General features: G+C 43.9%; 1 protein-coding gene across 6 annotated transcripts in view; it reads right to left on the reverse strand.

Moving 5' to 3' along the window:
- Window positions 1-19,911, reverse strand: part of TRABD (TraB domain containing) — a 36,479-nt gene extending 16,568 nt beyond the window's left edge. For 3 of the 6 annotated variants that reach the window (XR_012658624.1, XM_075081250.1, XM_075081247.1), the window contains exons 1-5: window positions 19,776-19,911; window positions 7,316-7,378; window positions 5,089-5,167; window positions 2,346-2,512; window positions 1,241-1,381 (exon numbers count right to left, since the gene is read on the reverse strand). Coding sequence is in view for 4 of the 6 variants with exons in the window: in XM_075081250.1 (XP_074937351.1) it covers window positions 1,241-1,381; window positions 2,346-2,512; window positions 5,089-5,167; window positions 7,316-7,339 (411 nt within the window). In the remaining 2 variants the exon portion in view is untranslated. Of the gene's footprint in view, window positions 1-1,240; window positions 1,382-2,345; window positions 2,513-2,649; window positions 2,939-5,088; window positions 5,168-7,315; window positions 7,379-19,771 lie in introns of those variants that run through there. The other 3 variants (XR_012658625.1, XM_075081249.1, XM_075081251.1) reach the window with 3 other exon arrangements.
- Between the last annotated feature and the right edge of the window lie 285 nt (window positions 19,912-20,196).

The following is a 20,196-nucleotide window of genomic DNA, read 5'->3' on the forward strand; positions in this document are numbered from 1 at the left end:
TTTATTTTCATTGCCCTTTTCCTTTTAACAAAGAAGCACAGCAAAAACTGTTGCATTTATCTTTGATATTAAAAGAAGGCTTCTGTGCCTGTTTACCAGGTCAGAAGACTCCCAATAATGCTGCTCTGGTTCTTGTGGACATGCGTTCTTTTGGTTACATGCATCAGAACAATCCACCTTACCTAAAGTAAACAGATGGATGCAGTAATTGATGCAATATGCAAGTATTTTGCAATGTTCTTTTCTTTGATAGGACATAAATAAAGAAAACAGGAAAGACACTTTATTGCCTAACTCTGAGTCAGAAAGCCTGCACTGAGACACTGTGCACATGCGCGCGCGCACAAACACACAAGCAGACTAGCTCCTAGCCACTGCAAGTGCTTCTGCATGGATGCAGATTATATTCTTCCAAGGGGTGCAATCCTGCAAATTGCCCAGTTACATCAATAGAACAATTCCAATACCCAATTACCACACAACCAAAATAAGAAGCTATGAATTTGTTTATTCAGCTGGGTATTGGAAACTCTTTTTACTATTGATTGCATACTGCCATTCTAATAAAACATCCTGTCATTTTTAAGTCAACTTTGTGCTGTTTCACTGTGCCTAGCTTAAAATTACTTAAATACAAACTAACTGTGTGAAACTGAAAAAATACAGGACAACACTTGTTTTGCGCACACATCCCAGACAGCGTCAAAGTGCCAGAGTGGTTACGATTTGAATAGAATCCCACACTTTTCAGCCCAGATTTTTCCAAAACCTCCCTCAAGGCCCACTTTTAATGAGCAAGTGGATGGGAATTTAAAAGAAAGAGCAACACACTAGGATGAAGGATTGCAACTGAACAGATCATGACAGACAACACGAAAATTAAGTGCTCCTTAAAAAGCTGTGATATAGAAGCAGACTGTAGGGATAATAATCATATTTAGGTGAATTAGTAGAACATTACAATGACAAAGTTAAACTTGTATCCTGCAAATGGAGCAACTGTTAAACCCAGAAGGATTCCTGCTTAGGTCAACAACTGCCCAAATAATCCTGTTGTGGAAGAGAAGCCCTCAATACTCCAGCTGAAAACAAAATACCAAACCTAACCTTGCCGCTGTAATGGTACTCTCATCTAGGTGAGTAGTATCGGGGTTCCCAGCTGGTGGGAACGCTGGTTTTGGTTGTAACTTGACAAATTGCTCTTGACAGAAACCTTTAATTCTCCCTGTGAGAATCATACCTGCTTTATAGCTTGTTGAAGTTTTTCCAGATTTATTTCTTTGGCTTCCTTTAGTAATGTCTTTTCATCCATCTTCAACATAGAAACTCTGTACTGGCATAGTTCCACCACAACTACATCAGGCTGCACTTCTTGTATTGTCTGAAAAACATTAATTTGTTTACACCAGTTTAGGAAGGATTAAACAGAAATGCAGCCAATATCGATACTTCCATGAGAAAAGGGACTTAAAAGCGCATTCTAGCAATCATTTTCAATTAAAAGAACAGTGAAAGAGTAAACAAGGCTTCTCCAAACAGCTATGTATTGAGAAAAACATTGAGGAAGATAGCAGAGAAATGCTTTGGGGCAGGAAGATGGAGAACAAATTGTGCTGGGGGCGGGGTGGATGGGGAGAAAAAAAATTGATGTTAAACTTTTCACATTCACAAAGTTTCTTTGACCATACTCTCCGATCATTTGCAATCTCAGTTAGAATAAGCTTTCTAAGAACCAGGGCTGATGATTCTGGCACAAGATTCCTCTCCCTCTAGCTCCTGGAGAATAAAGCTACTCTAAACTGCAGACTTTGCATGAGGTACAGCATGAAATAGTTCCTACTTCCACTACAGCTTCAGACCTATTTGTATCTTGTATTCCATTCTCAGGTTTGGGGTAGCACGGTTTTACAGCTCAGGGTTATTCACCCCAGCCACACAGGTGTAAACTGCAGTTTCTTTTCTAAGCTTTCCATCTTCTCAGCACATCCCCATCACAGTGTGTACAACCACCACAGTATGCACTGTTGGTGTGACTATTGTGACAGGCAGGGTAAGCTTCGCTAGTGAGACTTCTACTTTTGACACTGGCACTGCATCTACATTTGTTGTTTAAGGGTAAATAAAATTATTTGGGATGGGAGACCAATGTATTGCATAAAAAAATTACTAAGATAATATGCTGCCTCTTAGTTCATCCCAAGCACTGTCAGCCCTCAGCTAACTTGAGAAGAACACAGTCTGGAGGTTACAGCACAGAATGAAGTCAGAGAGTTGGACTTCATTCTCCTTAACATCGTTGACATCATCATAAACACACTGCTGAAGGACTTCCACTTCGTACTTACCTTCACTACGTCCTTTTTGCTGCTGTCACTGAAATGGGCTGTTCCAACCACGTATACTTTAGAACCATCCTCTGTGTCAAGCTCAGTCACAGTGCTTGGTAAATTAGGTTTTTTCTGCCTCTTCTTCATCTTCATCTCCAGAAGAATTTTAAATGCATCTGCATCAGCTATAAATGTAAAGAAAAATAGAAAAAGAAAGGACACATGACTATAAAGTGCAGCTAAGTAAAACAGAAAATAAAAATGTCACCACTAAACAGGAGATCAGAGCTAAAAGGCCATTGATTTACCACTGTAATCTTACATTCAATTCTGAGGCTACATCATTGAGAGTGCCACCACTGGAGAGGCTGCCTCCAAGCATGGGTCTCAGTCCAGGTTTCCTACCCTGTGGACACTGGGACAGGTTGTCCATGCAGTTCAGTAAGGGAAAGAGAGAAGCTGTGTGGCAGGTGAGGTGGATAGAGAAGCAAAGAATACTTAGAAAATGTATACACTAAATTGAAGAGAAAAAAAAAGGCATTTTTTTTTCATTCTAGAACAAAAGTGTTCCCTTTTGGGATTTTATCTCTACAAACGATAGCAACACATGTACAATGGTGTGAGTATGCTGGTAAAGTCACCTGCACGTATTGGCACATACAGGATATCTAGAGTATCAGTCTTAGCCTTTTCTGTGTTAACACACCAGGGATCAGTACAGAATTGAAAATTAAACCTTAAGAGGTATTCAGGTCAGGAAACCAATCATTCTTCCCTAGTTTCAACAACAAACTACTTAAGACCAAAATGGTACGACATGAGTTCAGCCCATCTATGTCAAGCTTGCCATGGAAAATAGGAAGATCTATCACAATTGCTTGCTCAATGTCAGAAAGCCTCACAACTGAGATAGAGAAGCTTCAGTTTTACATCAGTGGGAAATATAGTAACTTTGAATGAGTTTTCTTTAAGCTGCAATGCATCTTAGAAAAAAAAAAAAGGCATCAAGTAGGAAAGCAGAGTTTTGTTTCCAACCAACTCTCTTTCTCTGGCAAGCTGCTGCACAAGTGAGCAGAGGTCTCAAGTGATCCAGACCCTGGATAGGATCATAATCCCAGGAAAAAAAAAAAAAAGGTTAGTGAACAGTTTGCAGGCAGGATGTCAAAGGTGCAGACAAGTTACAGCCTCCTACCATACATTCATTCATTTCATGAATCTGGTTTAACTACGTGGCTGTGGCCCCAGATCTGTCCCACAAATACTTATCGCACAAGATTTTGTCAAGAAAGTCAAAACCCATAACAAAAGCCACCCTCCATCATCCTTCTTAGTCAGCATTTTAGCCGCCTAGTATTTCATGGTCAATACCCAAGAACATGGTATGCTGCAATCAGTACGGTCTGATCTAAGACCACGTTACTGCTAGTAGAGATGGTGAGGAAAACATCACTGTAAAAGGAAGGAGAAGTTGCAGTTGTAGCACTCTCAGTCACATAATCTTAGGAGCAGCCATAAATAGATCAACCAAAATCAACCTCAGCAAATATCCTGCCTCTTACAATGGTCAAAAGTGGGTATCTAAGGAAGAGTACAGGAAATGGGGAAGCACGTGCAATACCTTCCCCAAATACTCTACCAACATAAAGCCATTTATGGCTTAGATACCCCCCGTTGAAAGTGGTTTCTATGTATTCAGTAACCCTTAAAGGATTTCCTGTCTATTAATTTCCCAGCCTTCACCTCAAACATATATTCAGAACTGGAATGAATAATGTTTCATGTGAAGAAAAACTGCTATAACAGTGCAGTACCAGACGTTATCATTTAAGGACATAATCAAGGAAAACATTCTCAGGAGCAGCTACAGTTTTTATTAAGCTAACGTCTTTATCTGAAGAAAAAAGCAACATAAAAATGTAATCTGTTTCTTTAGGTCTGAATGCTTTCCCATAGCTTTAGTTAGGGCTCTGTTTGCTCCCATGATTGTTATTTCTGAAGGCTATGATCCCTAGGGATTTTTCAGCAACTTCAGCATTATAGTAATGTTGCTGTTACCTGCTAATTTGCCCTAAGGTGCTCCAGAGCCTGTTATTTGCCAGAAAGCACAATCTGAATGCTCCTATTGTTCAAAATTAGGATTGTATACGTTAACATCACAACAGTATATCAATGAACACAAAGCACATCCTAAGAAGCCTTTGTTTTCTCCTCCAGAGAAAGAGATGTCTGTCATTATCTCATCCTTACCACTAAAAGGTAAAGACTGATACTCTTCCTGGGCTTCACAAGACAGTTTTGGCTGGAATACTTCCTGTTCCCACATCCTGCAGGCTTGGCCTTCCTATCAGAAATATTATCATGCAGGCATGGGCAAAGTATTCCATCTGGGATGATGGATTCAACATCGTAACACTAGATGCCAGAATGCTGAAGCAAACGTACTTATCCATCTCTGGCTTAGAGAGCAATGACTGAGCTTAAACCAATAGCCGAGAATAGGTTTAAATAAAAAAACATTTACTTTATTTTGTAAGCATGGGAGCAGCAAACTGACAATCAATATGGCATTGCTCTTTCCAAATTTGGTTTACACAACTAGGCCCTTCTACAAATCATGAACAGATTAAGCCAGATATGACCTCATTCGTATCTCACTTTTGTGCCAACAGCCACATCCTTATTAGGTAAGGAGAAGGCATGGACATTTAGCTTAATACACTTCCAATGTGATACACCCTCCCCAGTCAAACCAGAAACATACAGATATTCTGTGATACACTTGACGTTTCCTTTGGGCCATCTTCTGGTGCATCAGAGGAGGACATTGGATCTGCAGCAGCCTGTGTGAAACAAATTCAAAAGGAGGCTGGGAATTATAATGAAATGTTTTAATACATCTTTCCCCTTGTGATTTTGCTTGATTTGAACCCACATATAATATTCAAGCAAGTAAATAATTTAAGCAGTGTCAACAGTTCAGAACGTCTGCGGTTTTACAACTGTTTTTCTCCTAGCTGGGTAAGTATGAGAAAGAACATGTGACAAACTAACTATTTCATGCCTATTTCAAAAGACAGTATTTATAGCCAACATGGAGTTTTTTAAAAATCTGATTCTAGACTAAAATAACAAATTTATTGCTAACACTACCATAGTGTTTTCTGTGTCAGAAAATAAAATGTGTGCTGATTATTATAACATCATTGCCCTTTATAAGATGGTATATTTGACTCAACTACCAGTCACCATTAGTCTTTCAGGAGTCTGACAAAGTTAATCCGCACTCACAAGAATACACATATCCATTCAAGAAGAGTCTGCTCAAATATTTTATTCTGTTAGAATAAGTGTAAGGCAATTACCCAATATGCACACCCGAACTTACAAAACATATGTCCATGTTGACGTTATATACTTCAGAAATCAAAGTCAAAAGGATGAAAAGCATCTGCACAGTTTTGTCCCCTAAGGGATCAGAGGTTAACTGAAGATTCCCAAAGACTGACTTTAAGTATTATCATTAGAAGTATAGGAGGCAAGTCTTTGTCTAACAAAACCTTCCTTATTTTTAACTACCAGGCAAGTTTTAAAACCCGTGCATAGAATTCAAACAATCCCAGTCATTCAGCCTATGTCATCCAAGCTAGAGAGGCAGAGTTAGTGCAGAAAAGAGACACTTAAGAATCAGGGAAAGCTCAACTATAAACTATCTTTAGGCAACTACATTAATTTAAAGTTGTATCAGGGTGACTACTGGGAGAATCTGAAATCCTTGAACAGTCAAAAAGTTAGAGACAGGATCAGAATCCATCATCATTCAAGTACCTTCCAAAAGAAAAGCAAACCTAATGAGTTAGCAAGCAGGCAGCCAAATTCTCCTGAAGGATGCCAGCTTTTTAGCTAGAGTGACTGGTTTACTTTGTACTTAGCCTGGTAAGGTTTAAAATAGGACTGTACAAAGCACATCCAATTGTTAAGAGCTTTCAACAACAGTAATTAATTTCTTCTTGCATTCCATTTCACCAAACAGTAACTTTCAGAAAATAAATCCTGAGTGTCTTACTTCAGCCCCACTGAAGGTAAGGCAAAATTTATCATGCATTTCATGGAGTAAGACCAAAAAGTACAACAGCTCTACAGCATAAAGTTTAAAACATTCACAGCGACATATCATCCTTTCACTACAAAGCAAAAGTCTGTTTGTGGACAACTGTAAGCTGCAATTACACCGCAAATTACAATTACATTCACAAATCACAAACTTAACACCAGCTCAGCTTTTTGATCACAACATATGGCTTGACTCTACTGCTTGCATATGTAACTCTAGTCACAAAAATATTTTGAAAAATCTATCCATCTGTAACATATGGAATTAATCCTGTCACTTATGCTGGCTTTGTCATCATAACAACATTACAACATTGCAGTGGGAAAAAGCACTAAGCACCACATTAAGAGTCTGCCATTCTATTTTTTTTTTTTTAATTAACTAACAGGACACAGGAACCAACATTTTTATGCAAGAAAAAAAAATACCTGAGCTTCACCTGTTACACCAGAAAAGATATTTGGAGATACATGGATATGAAAGGAGAAAAGGAACAGAACGGGTAGAAGAAAAGCAGGTAAGTTTACTTTGGCAAGGTGCTTAACCTACGTACAGTGAGATCATTCATACGCAATTTGTGTAACTTACAAAACATTTTTTCCTCCTAAAGGTTTAAGCTCATAGGTTAGACTATTTTCTGCAAGTCCTCCCTTGCAAGTAAATGAATTCAAAAGACCCGTTTTGGCTTTTGCAGTTGTAGGAACAAGGATCCTGAAAAGAACCTAAACGTGGCAAAACAATAGCACCCAGCCCCCAACCCCCTACACTGGTAGTCTCGACCCAGACTTTGCAGACCTTCCCTGAGGATGAGTGGAAGAGTCTTGACCTTCCCTGCAATTCTACTGTGAGAAAAAAAATCTTCAGCTCCAAGCCCTACCTCCGGCTGTTGCTCCGCTTGCATCCCTGCGGCGTAGGCTTATTTTCACCAACCACACAAGAACTGTAGGAAGTAAAAGGAATGGAAGAGTATTAAAAATTAAAGGCATAACCCAGAATATTTGTTTGAGAACTCCAAGAAAAAAACCCCAGAAGTGTCTCTACAATCTCTGATAAAAGCTGAAGTAATAAAAGAAGCAAACTGAAGATGCACAAATCCACCTTTTCAACTCTGCTTCTCTTAAAAATAATAATTAAAAAAAAACAAACAAGAAAGCCCCCCAAAATAAAACCCAGAATAAAACAAAAAACCCACAAAACATCAATAGGATAAAACTAGCCCCTGTCTCAATCTATTTTTTGGGTTGACTCTAATTCCAGGCATAGTCCTAGAATTCTCACACCCACTGCGAATACCTTGATAAACATGGGTGGATTTCATGGGAACTCAGAATTTGCTTTGTTTGCTGTCTTAGATTCTGCAAAAATGCCTGTTTCCTCCAGATCACTCACAAGCAATTGAAGATATAGGATGGCTGTCAGAAAGGTTCCAGCAATAGTAAAAATCTTGCTCAAATAGATCGATAGTTCTCTCCTCCAAACAAACTATGTCAAGACAGTATTTAGGCAAATTTTAGGAATTACCTGTGTTCCTGCGACTTCACTACTACAAGGAACAGGAGAGTGGACACAATCTTAATATTGAACTAGAGCGCCACATGCATTAACATCTGATCTGCATCGTGTTATGTACATATTTACAAATATGCCAGGGTCAGAACATGAGTGAGATAATGCCTGTGCGAAAAACCCTGGGAACTGGGCTTTTAAACCCTCGGTGAATGGTTTCCATGTCTTAGTTCTGAGATTCCTTCTTCCACCCATATTGTTCAAGTCCCAAAGTTCTCCCTGAAGCTAACAGAGTGCTATAATTTGGCTTTGACAGTACTCTAAGGGGTCTGCACAAGCTACTGACCACATGACTAGTGCTCATTCTGCTATCTCACGAAAATCAAAACACTTGTAGAATAAAGTGCTGCTTCTTCAGTGCAGTATTTTGGGTTAGTTACCTCCCTCTGAGCTGTTTCACAGTACATGTGAAAAGTGTTTTATTTTATTAGACTGGAGAGCAGTCCTGACCAACTTATTCATACAACCAATTTGCAGCCCCACTCTGAGGCGTGGAGGGACAAGTTAGGCTCCTGCCTATACCCAGTCAAGGCTGGAGGAAAGCTGGCTGGAACCAGGGTGATGGCATATTCCAGCACAGAAAAGTGATGGCAAAAGCCCCCCCATCCCTTCCCCAAATGCAGCCTCCTTCAGTCTGATTAGTGCTCTGTGTCCTGGTTTCTCACCTTGTTTTCAAGTGAGTGGTTTTGCTTAAAATACGTTTCTATAAAAAGAGCATTCGCCTGGGCAGCATGAAGCATGCAAGTGTAATTCAGACAGCTGGCACACCTCCCTCCACACACGTACGGAGGGACTTCAGCAATTCACGCCTTCGTGTTGTCCACTGCTAGTGGTCAGCCAGCAAACCACAGACCACAGCTGCAGGCTGGGCAAGAAAAAACCAGAGTGACCAAGAGCCTGGCTTCTGCGTGCTCCCTGGAGCAGAATCCCCATGAAAACCAAGAGAGCCCCATGCCCTGAGCAGGTAACAGCTACAGACGCAGCTCCGAAGCTGTGAGGCAAATACCCTGTTGAAACAAAAACTACGCACTGCAAACGGTCCAAGAGGTTCAGTAACAAACTATTTATTCAAAAACACATGAGAAGCCTGCAATGTAAGACAGTTTCCCAAGTAGTCCATTGTTTTTGCTACAATGCATAATATAAATTTAAAACCATGACCATGCCTTCCCCCTTTCCAAGGAGTCAACTGAAGGAAACTTGGATGTAAGCTGAAAACTGCAGGTGAAGCAGAACTGCTCTTTCTGGTTCAGTATTTCCATGGCTTACATACGGTGTGGATAGCTCCAAGTGCAGCAGAAGGAAACCCCTGCCCAGAGACCCACACCCTGAACAGGCAGGCGCCAGCCCACTGATACCTCACACCGTACAGCCTGGCAGCATTGTGGGCTTAATTGAACCTAGCACTTGTTTTTATGCTGTCCTGTCTCTGATAGACTGGTTTAACTATTTGTACACTTGTGCAGTAAACCAGACTGGAGACCAGATTCAGGTTAAAAAGCAACCTTTCCCCCCCCCCACCCTACCAAGGTGCTTTATGCTCAGATGACCAAACAGCAGCAGAACTGAAGGGACAGTGTGAAACAGAGATGCTGAAACCAACATCGCCCTCTGAGAAAACATTTGTCCAACTACACCACCAGTCAGGGGTGTACCAATACTCTGATGCTCAGCTCTGGGCTTGGTTCTCAATTGTTACATGCAAAACACCAGTGTTTTTCTGCCAGTTAATCAGCTGGCCCTAAATATAAACGTAAGTTCTGAGCTTGGTTAAAGCCTGCTGGGGTCTGAAAACAGGTCTCTCATCCATGGGAGTGCTCTTAAAAGTAGCAAACTGCAAGTTTCAGGTAAATAGGCTTCTGTACAGAAGCATCAAGTGATTCTTTTCCACCAAGTGACATTTTAGAAAACCTCATCCCATTCTCACCACTGGGTAAATGACATGTCTGATACTGGAAAGAGATCTTCTCTGAAGTATACTCATGCTAACTAGCACTTCTTTTTATCTGACCTGTACAACCTTTGGAGACAGCGAAGCTGTTCGCTCAGTGTGGTTCCCAGCTCCACCATAGTGGGGTTCCAGCCTCTGCAGGAAACCCACAGCCCAATACCATGAGGGTCAGATGAGAGACTGGGCAGCCCCATTGACAGGCAAGTCTTCTCCTGGTGTCTTTGAGGTCTTGTTCTAAGGTGCTTAGATCTGCTCAAGACCCACTGGAGGTGAGATTTTCCATGCAGAAGACCTGTTTCTAGATTTTTTTTTTTCTTCCTTAGAACATGCCTGGGAATTCAGGTTATTCAGTCAACACTAATCACAGAATGGTTTGGGTTGAAAGGTACCTTAAAGATCACCTAGTTCCAACCCCCCTGCCATGGTCAGGTACACCTTCCACTAGACCAGGTTGCTCAAAGTCCTATCCAAACTGGCCTTGTACACTTCCAGGGATGGGGCATCCACAACTTCTCTAGGCAAGCTGTTCCAGTGCCTTACCATCCTCACAGTAAGGAATTTCTTCCTTATAGCTGATCTAAATCTACCCTCTTTTAAAGCCATTACCCCATGTCCTATCACTACATGCCCTTGTAAATCTCCAGATTTCTTGTAGGGCCCCTTCAGGTGCTGGAAGGCTGTTACAAGGTCTCCCCAGAGCCTTCTCTTCTCCAGGCTGAACAACCCCAACTCTCTCAGCCTGTCCTCACAGAAGTGCTCCAGCCCTCTGATTATCTTTGTGGCCCTCCTCTGGACTTGCTCCAACAGGTCCATGTCCTTTGTATGCTGAGGGCCCCAGAGCTGAATGCAGTACTCCAAGTGGGGTCTCACAAGAACAGAGTAGAGGGGGAGAATCATCCTGGTCATGGTTCTTTTGACATGGCCCAGGATATGGTTGGCTTTGAGCTGCAAGTGCACATTACTGGGTCACACTGACTGATCAACCAACACCCTCGAGTCCTTCTCAGGGCTGCTCTCAATTCATTCTCCGCCCAGCCCGTATTTGTGCTTGGGACTGTCCCAGCCCATGCGCAGGGCCTTGCACTTAGCCTTGTAGAACTTCATGAGGTTCACATGGGCCCACTCCTCAAGCCTGTCAAGGACCCTCTAGATGGCATCCCTTCCCTCCTGCACGTTGACCGCACCACAAAGCTTGGTGCTGTCAGCAAATTTGCAGACAGTGCACTCAATCCTGCTGTGCATGTCGCCAACAAAGATGTTAAACAGCGCCAGTCCCAATACTGTCCCCTCACAGATGCCACTTGTCACTGGTCCCCACTTTGACATCAACCATAACTCTGAGTGCAATCATTGAGCCACTCAGTGGATGAGGAATTGGCTGATCTGTCAAATCCACGTCTCTCCAATTTAGAGACAAGGATATAATGCGGGACTGTGTCAAATGCTTTGCACAAATTAAGAAAAATCTTACAGCTGGTTGTCATCAGCAGACAAACTCAACTGAACAACTGCTGTGAAAACCTGTGTGTTCAAGTTCTTGCTTAGCATGAGTGACGATAGGCACAAAACATGTCAACACCAGAGTGCAGATAAAGCTGGCTACTCAGACAGCCAGTGTCGTCATCATCAACAGAGGAGAAAGTACATGTATTCTGGGAACTAGTCAAATACTATGGACTCCAGGCTGACGTAGCTCATCCACAAGAAAAAGCTACCACCCTTGTATACCTATGTATTTGCAGAAGATATCCCCATCCCATGATACTTGAAATAGTAATCCTGAAACGTCTGCGAGAGGACTGAATATACCTTGCTGCTACACAGATAAGGAATTGAAGCATATGAATCTGTACTTCCTCCTGCTGCGTCCAACAACAAGAAAAACGGTGCTAATTCAGATCAAATCCTGGCAAGCATGTGGGCAACTTAAATCCAAGCATTTCCAAGTTTCTTAGAGCTTGATTTTTCAACCTTGCGATTTTTTGTGATTTATTCAATTTTCTAAAGAAATTAGACTAGGTAACAAGGCAGAGCTTATTTGTCTGTGCTTGCTAACCCATAGGTGAATTTTAAACAAACTTGGCATGGAGGAAGACTCTCAGTGTCATTCAGAGGTCCTCCAGGGAGGACTGCTCCTCCAGGAAAAAAAGATTGCTGAAGACTACAGAGGGTGGTAGGTGTGCATGTGAAAAAGCGGAGGTTGGCAGAACCTGCCAGGGACTAGAAGGAAATGCAACCCCAAGTTGTAAAGCCACAGGCAAAAAGCTGTTCAGACAATTATTTATTGTGTTCCACAATACGTACACCACATCTCATAACCTCATGTTACTCTACTTAACATAGTATTTGGCATGAACATGTGAAACCCATCAAATCCCTCTCCTCCAGCTACTTCAAAGGTCTGTAAGAGGCCCTCATGAGACAAATCACATACTGAAAATCTCAGATATGACAGTGCATTTCTTTCAGACAAACTGGGAGATGCAGCATCTAGGCACTCATCAAGATCAGAGATTAGAAACTATTTCTGGTCTCTGATCTGTCAGGAGACTGTCTTAATCAGGGATTCATTCCTCCTGCTGAGAGTACCACCAAGAAATTTCCTGGAGCAAGAAGAAACAAGGAGGAGTCTGACTGGGCTGTTATGATCCGGCAAGACTGGGTTTTGCCTCTGGAATTTTCTTGAAAGGACTCCTTGATGACTGAATCCTCAATTTGATCCCCAATTCCATCACCTTTTTTCCCCAGCAAGTGGAATTCTTGTGCTTGCTTCAACTTTGCTAGTCCTAAGGGGCCTGCCATTCACTGGGTGATAAAAATTGTTCTTTACATATATGTATGAACAAATGAAGCCCTTTCCCCAACTCTTAAGATACCTAGCAACCAAACAGGAATTTTTGAGACCACCCAACAAACTGCAAGTCTAAAATTTAGCCATTAATCATCTTACTGGTAGGCACCTATTTCCTTTCAAGGTTTTCTTGTCCTGACAGCACATGCAGGCCAGCCATTCACACTGACAACAGCACTGTGGAGAAAGGCCTGTATTTTCCCCCTACACTTTGGGGATTATTCTCTTTCCCCAACAAAACAAATTCAGAAAGGAGCACACAGGTAAGCACATCTTCTAGCGATGCCTATCCAGCACAGTGGCTGACAAACGCAGAGTGAGAAAGACCTCCTTGCCTTGCTATTTCACCTCAGTCCTCCACCTTTCCTAATGTAAAACAGCTTCAGCAGAGCTTCCTCTTTGCATGAAATCTGCTCATGAACTACTGGCTCATTTTTTGTACTGGGTAGCCTTAGCTGACCAAATTGTTTCATTTCTATCTGCATATTTAGGCATCTGAAACTCTCTTAGCTCACAGTCTTGAGGAGACAAAGGTAGACTCACAAGTCACAGGTTCTAGGATGGCAAGTTATAAGGCACCAAAACATGAGCTACCATTAAAGAACAAATGCCCTCGTTTTATTTCAACTAGGTGGTTCGGTGAGAAAATTCAAGCACAACACAAAGGATGGCCAGGCAGTTCATTAAGCTACCCTCCTACTGTAGGACTGAATTTCTTCCTTTATTACCTTGTCTAAATTTGCTTCTTTCAGACAGTGATTCAACTGAATCAATAAAAAAAGCTTTTTAAAAACTCTCGTGCTCCTACCTATAAAACAATGTAGTCTGCTACTCTTTAAAAAGAATATTTTTATTGAATGTTTTCTTCCTTCTGAGCCATACAGAAATTCAGAAGCAGCATTTGCTTTCTTCAACATGTTGACATTGCAAGATGGAAATTAAGTTCTTTGTAGTCTTATAATTGCTCCGTATTTTCTATGCACTGCATGCACATCAGAGTAACTAGTAAGAAACTAGGAGTCACAAAACTACCACAACTTGTTTCACCTTTTATTGAAAGGGAAAGTCAACAATTTTTGATTCCCCTGCCCCAACAAATCTAAATGCATCTATTGCTGCTTTCAACAGTTACAACAGTCACTAGCACTGCAGAAGGTATCCACATCTATCAGTACTCTGAGTATTAATCTTACACCTCTGAGACAGGACAGTATATACTCCCTATTTTACAAATAAGGAACTCAGGCATATGAATAGTTAAATACATCTACAAACCTGATGTGTGGTATCTAAACAGTTAGGAGGCTGCTGGAGCTTTAAAAGCATTTCAGTTTTGCTTTCTGAATTTTCCTTTGTTTTTAACCATTGGCCCTTCAGAAGATCCCCACACACCCTTCTGGGACAGCCCTTCCTCATAGTAATATGCCAACATCACTCATCCTTGTTGCTCTAGAGTCACTGGGGGAAAGATGAGAGGTAGGCTAAGGACTGAATTTGATTCAAGAGCAAGCTGTCGAACAATAAAGTGGGCATTCTCCAGTGAGAATATAGCACACCTCACACAGGTAACGCTGTAACCGAGCTAGAACCAACCTGCAATGGACGTAAGCCATGGGCACACGCATACAACTATTTAACTAACAGCCTCCAGACCCAGCCCTCTAACACCAGTATCCCTGGCCAGAATACAGCCTCCATCCACTCGGCATGAGACACAGCAATAAAAATTTACTTACATCAATGTGCACCAAGTGTGCCCTGTTCCTTTTATCCTCTAAATCCAGAGTTTCACTAGCAACAGTATTCAGTCTAGCTGGTACAGCCTGTGTGCTTCACATTCACACCGTGCACTGCAGAAGCACATTTTATTTGAATGCTTCTATACGTTAACAGGACCACTTATTTTGTGTGAACAAAACAGGCATATCAATACTTCAGAAGATACAGACAACTTTTTCTCTCACTGACAAGCCATTGCACTCATTACTCACTGTCTGGAATACCTAACAAAGTACCTTCCCTGCCCAACATTTAACTTACGAAAATGAAACTAAATCAACAGATACCCACTTATGTCTCAGAACCGTCCTCTGCAATGGAAGCAGAGTACTTAAAATTGATGAGGATTTTTCCACGCTTATGCTCAGAAATCTTACAAATGTTTACAAACAATCATCAGCTCCAAATTGTGTCGCTTCTCTGTTGACAGTCAACCACTCATACTCAGAAGGATGCATCAGCTGAAACTTGACTGACAATTAATGCAACAGCCACAAATTCAGAAATTGGAACGTATTTCAAAACCATCACCAAGGTGACCTACTGTACACATTGCACATCTCTTTGACACAACCCACGCCTTTGAAACTTAACTGAGCAACTGGTTCTGTGATCACAGATGGTTGTAGATTGTGGCTCTGGTTTCTCATGACTCAGAAGTTCATAAATTTCAAAACAGAGATTTTTATCCTCTGAGCATCAATGAAATGCTCCTGCAACACGAACTGTGCTGATGTATGCAGCCTAAACTCAGCTACCTGCACGCTGGAGCCAACATCCATTTGCACAGTTTGGAAGCTAAAAGATAAAAGTCACAGACAACTACACTAATTTTGTTTGAAAGCAGGTGTTGGAACAAGAATACCTGGTCTGGAACTCTGTTGCACTGAAAACACCTTTATCAGTGAAAGACAAGAAGGCACTCTCATATGTGTTTTGTGTTTAGTAATTATTGCTATTGCATCGACTAGGGCTACCAGATGAAATGAGGTGAATCAGGATGCTAATGCAGAGCAGGATTGAGAACAAACAATAGGCCAAATTCTTACTCTTTTGAAAGGCTGCTAAATTTAGAAACATTGTACAGAAAGACCAAAGTGAAGTGGCCCAAGTCTGGCCAGCCACTCAAAAACTCATGCTGTCATAGAACCTACACACCTATTTTATTCTAGTATGAATCACATGAATTCAGCAAAGATTTGGAACCAAAATAGTTTTATTAGACTCTCCTGCAATCGGTGGATTGGGGCAAGATATCCACTCAGCTCATCTCCTCCCTCCAGGGAGGTTCAAAAACCATGAACCAAGTGACACTTCTGAGTGGTCAACCCTCTACAAAACACTCCCAAGCAGAGCAACAGGAAAAGAGCACAGCTGCTGCATGCACAGATTCTAGAGTGTTCTAAAAGAAGCAAATTTTCCGCTCTATTCATTACCTACAAGCAGCCAGCAAAGCAGATGGGTAGAGAAGTTCTGCCATGGACAACTAACAAGTGGCTTGGAAGATATTTGACTGTGGTCCACAAAAGTATCGCTGAAGTCGTCTTAAACTCCACATGTACATTTATTCCACGTGACAATGGCTGTCTACTGAGATACACAGAAGCTGGGTCTCAAGAGCACTGGCACATTCATTAGTCTTGTTATGAACACTTTTAAATGCAAGCCTTATGATGGTAAAATTGGGATTTTGTAGGACAGAATTTTGCCCAACTGCCAAACACGTTGTTTATCAGTGCTCTTCTGCCTGTCCTTTCCATCCCAGTCTCCAAACAGTACCTGGGAACAAGCTGATCTACTGTTTTTCGCAATCACCAGGTGATCACAAAAGCTGAAAACAGTTATATGACACAGGTCCACGTGCTCACAAGCAAGACACACAGCTCTACTGTGGCAGGAAACTGAAGAAAGAGTGTCAGGTTTCAAGACAGACCTAAGAGAGACAAAGCTCCAGGAAAGCAAACTAATTCCAGCCTGCCAGCCTGCAGGTGCAGAAGCCCCACGTTAGCCCTTACTGTTCAGACTCACACTTACCAGGAAAGTCATCTTGCCTGCAACTCCATCCAGCTGCTGCACCGCTCATTTAATGTGTAAAGCACCCTGCACCCAACAAGCTCGGTAATTTAAAAAAAAAAATTTCCTCAAAAGATTATCTCTATTTCCATTCCTATCTGCTGCCCTTTAAAGAAATTAGAAAGCCCCTCAGCAATTCCTGATCCTTGTTCCTCATGCACAGGCCTCCTTTATCAGTTACCCTGTAATTGTTTGTCTTACTGTCCTTCAGAAGGACTGCTCCCAGTTGTGCCACACGCGAGATACGCATCCTACTGAGGTAAGATCAGGGTCTCTGGATGTACTGCACAGGTGGCTGGAGACCTTTTTTCAACTTCACCAGCATTCGTGTTGCTGTTCAGCTGTGGTGCAGGCTCTTGCTCCCTCTCACAAGCGTGCACACCCTTCCTGCACAGAGACACAGACCTCTCAACACGTGTGCGACCTTGCGCTGTCTGTACAAGACAAGGTTATTTCACAGACAACCTGCAGGGTTTAACCACTGGAAAACATGAACCCCTGGAGCTCCAGTGTAGTCTTTGCAGCTTGATATGTGGTGTCATCAGGACACTTAAATTCTTGTATGTGGAGATGCTAAGTCCCTGCATCCCTCAGTCATTTCAACCAAATTGCATAGCATGTCAACTAAATGCTTGGGGTGGGGGACATGAAGGAAGCAGGAGGAGAAAACAGCCCATCTGACTATTTTTTTGGCTTGTTAGAAAAAGAAGTGAAAAGGAAGAGAGCTTGTCTCTGAGTGCATGTGTGCTTTCATACAAATCTATGAATTGCAGTTAATATTAAAGTTATATGCCCCTGAGTTATTTTGCAGGCAGGGGGAAAAAAAAAATAAATAAAATCAGTCCTACTTTAGAGTTTTTAAGTTCAAATGCAGAACCACAGTATTAACTAACATGTTCACAGCATCTCAAATTTGAGTGGCTATTTACAAAACCCTTCAATAACTGAAGGTCTGACCTCAGAAACTATTGACATTGGAAACCTAACTGGAAATAAATACCTATCTAGTAAGAACCATCACCCACAGAACGTACTGGTGAGATCTAGCACTAAATAACCTATGACAGACAACCGGGGCTGCTAACCACTGTGGACTTTCCCTGGCAGGACAAGGAGAGCTGCAGAACCCCTCCTTCCCACTGGCACTGGCTGGCAAAGCACGTGCCGCAATATCACTTCAGACAGCTGTAGTTACACGCCACTCCCACGAAATCTGGAGTACACTTACCTCTGGCCCGCTCCCATTTTTATTTTCTAAGACTGCCTCAAATCTTTCTTCACTTTTCCCAAATAGTGAATAAGTAGAAAGAAGATGCTTTCTGAAAAGTACTATTTTAAGAAAAAAAATCAGATGACTCTCCCATAAACAAGATACCAATATCACTGTGTTTTATTCACAGCTGTTGTGGCGGCAGCAGAGATGTTTCATCATATTTACCATATGGAAGAAAGAATGCACTGAAAAATACACATAACTCTCCTCGCACTGAATTAAACAATATCTGAGTCTATGGTTAAGTCACAAGAGTGCCAGATACTGAGATGGCTGACAAATTTACAATCAGAAACTCAAGTTACTGAAACTTGAAAGTCTACCGAAAGCCACAAACAGCAGAGCACAAACCAGCGCTACAGCCAAAACCCAGTATTTTCAATTAAACAACTCATTTAGCTTAGGATAATTAAATGTGTGCGTGTTTTTGCCCTTCTGCTTAAGTTCTATCCCCTACAGGGAACAGAGCAGGGAAGCCCCTGAAAGCTGCTTGGTTTGGGGTTTTTTCCTTTTTTTTTTTTCTTTCTTTATTGTGTTAGCTTTCCACGAAGGAATATGTGCATTAATGAGCTGAGCAGTAGGTGCACTGACATACACCTCTAAAAAAAATGGAGAAGCGAGGCCATTCTTGGGACTACTACTGACACCACCGCGCAGCCAAAGTAGCATCTAACTTCTAAAAGCCCATCCTCTTGCTTTTCCAACCCAGCAGCAACCACTCAGCAGTCGCAACTTTCTGCAAAATTTTACCAAACAAAAACATTCTCCTTCTTCCCTAGCCAAAAATAAACACATTCATTGTATGGATACCAGTGCACAGGACCATTGGTACATGTATTTTTCTCAAAAGCACAAGCTATGCCTGGAACACGAGTTATTTTTGAGACCTGGGTTAATTAGAGCTATTTTCAGAGGTGAACTCAAAATCCCGATTTCACAATTTGTTGCATGTGATGCACGACACGGACAGCCTGAAAAAGTCACAACTGTTGAGAGACCAAAAAAAGAAGAAAAACTGCGAGTCTGCTTTTCTCCTCTCCGGCTCACCGTCACAGCCAAAACCGCAAACGAATCCCACGTCCTTATCGCTGAACACCTACAAAACGTACGAGAGCCCGGCGCGCTCTGCCCACGCCACGCCGCCCCTCCGCGAACCCCCAACCCAGGAAACGGCCATAACGAAGCCGTGGAAAGGTGCTGCCGCAACCACGCGCCGCTCTGGGACATTAAGAACGGCCCAAAAGGCCGCGTTTCGCCCCCCCCCCCCCCAAGTTTTGTGCCCGGCCGGCGGGGCAGGCCCCCTTACAGGGCTCCCCCGGGGAGGCGGCGGGTAGCGGTCTCCCCTTCCCCGCCGGAGTTGGGGCTCGCCCCTCACCCTCCCGGCTGCGGGGCCGAGGAGAGGCCCCCCATTCCCCGCCGCCCACAGGGTCACTGGCGGAGCAGCGCCGGCCTGTCCCGGCCTCCCGCCCGCCCGTCCCCGCGGGCGCTGAGGCACCGCCCGCCGCCGGCGCAGGGCCCGGGGAGCGCTTCCAGAGGCGGGAGCGGGGCCACCTGGCCCCAGCCGTCCGAACGGGGCGCTGCCCGGCGGCGCCTCCGGGCCGGCCACCTGGAAGGGCAGGGCTGGCTGTACGTGAGGCGGGGGGCGGGCGGCGAGGGGCATTTCCCGCGGGGCACCGGGAGAACTGCGACAACCTCCCGCCCCAGCTCCCCCTCACACCCGCCCGCCCACTCGCCCTGCACCGGGGCTCGGCCCCAACATGGCACCGCCGCCACCGCCCCCCAGGAAGCGGGCACCGCGGCGGCCGCCTTCCCCGCCCGCTCCCCGCCTCGCCCCGCTCACTTGCCGTGCTCGGCGGCGGAGCCGGCGGGTGCCGCCGCTGGCCGAGGCGCTGCGGGAGGCGGCGGCGCGACGGAGCTCCGGCGACTGGGGCACGCCAGCCGGACAACGCGCCGCAGCAGTCATTCATCGGGGAGGGCGGGGCCGGCGCCGCCGGGCAGCCTGGGCCTTGTAGTCTCCCGCTGCTCCCCGGCCCCGGGCGGCGGGCGGCAGCGGGCTGCGGCGGACTACAGCTCCCAGGGCGCAGGGGCGGGCGCGGGGGCCGCGGGGCCCGGCAGCAGCCGCCGCCCGCCCGCCTCCTTCCCCCTGCGCGGCCGCCGCCGCGCTCCGGTTCGGGGCTCCTGACGGCTCGCTGGGGCCGCTCGAGCCTGTGGCAGTAAAGGGGCTTCCGGGGCTTGCCGGTGTCTCTGCGGGAGCCCCGGGGCTCG

The sequence above is a fragment of the Phalacrocorax aristotelis genome, chromosome 1, assembly GCF_949628215.1.
Source record: "Phalacrocorax aristotelis chromosome 1, bGulAri2.1, whole genome shotgun sequence".
NCBI lineage: Eukaryota > Metazoa > Chordata > Aves > Suliformes > Phalacrocoracidae > Phalacrocorax > Phalacrocorax aristotelis.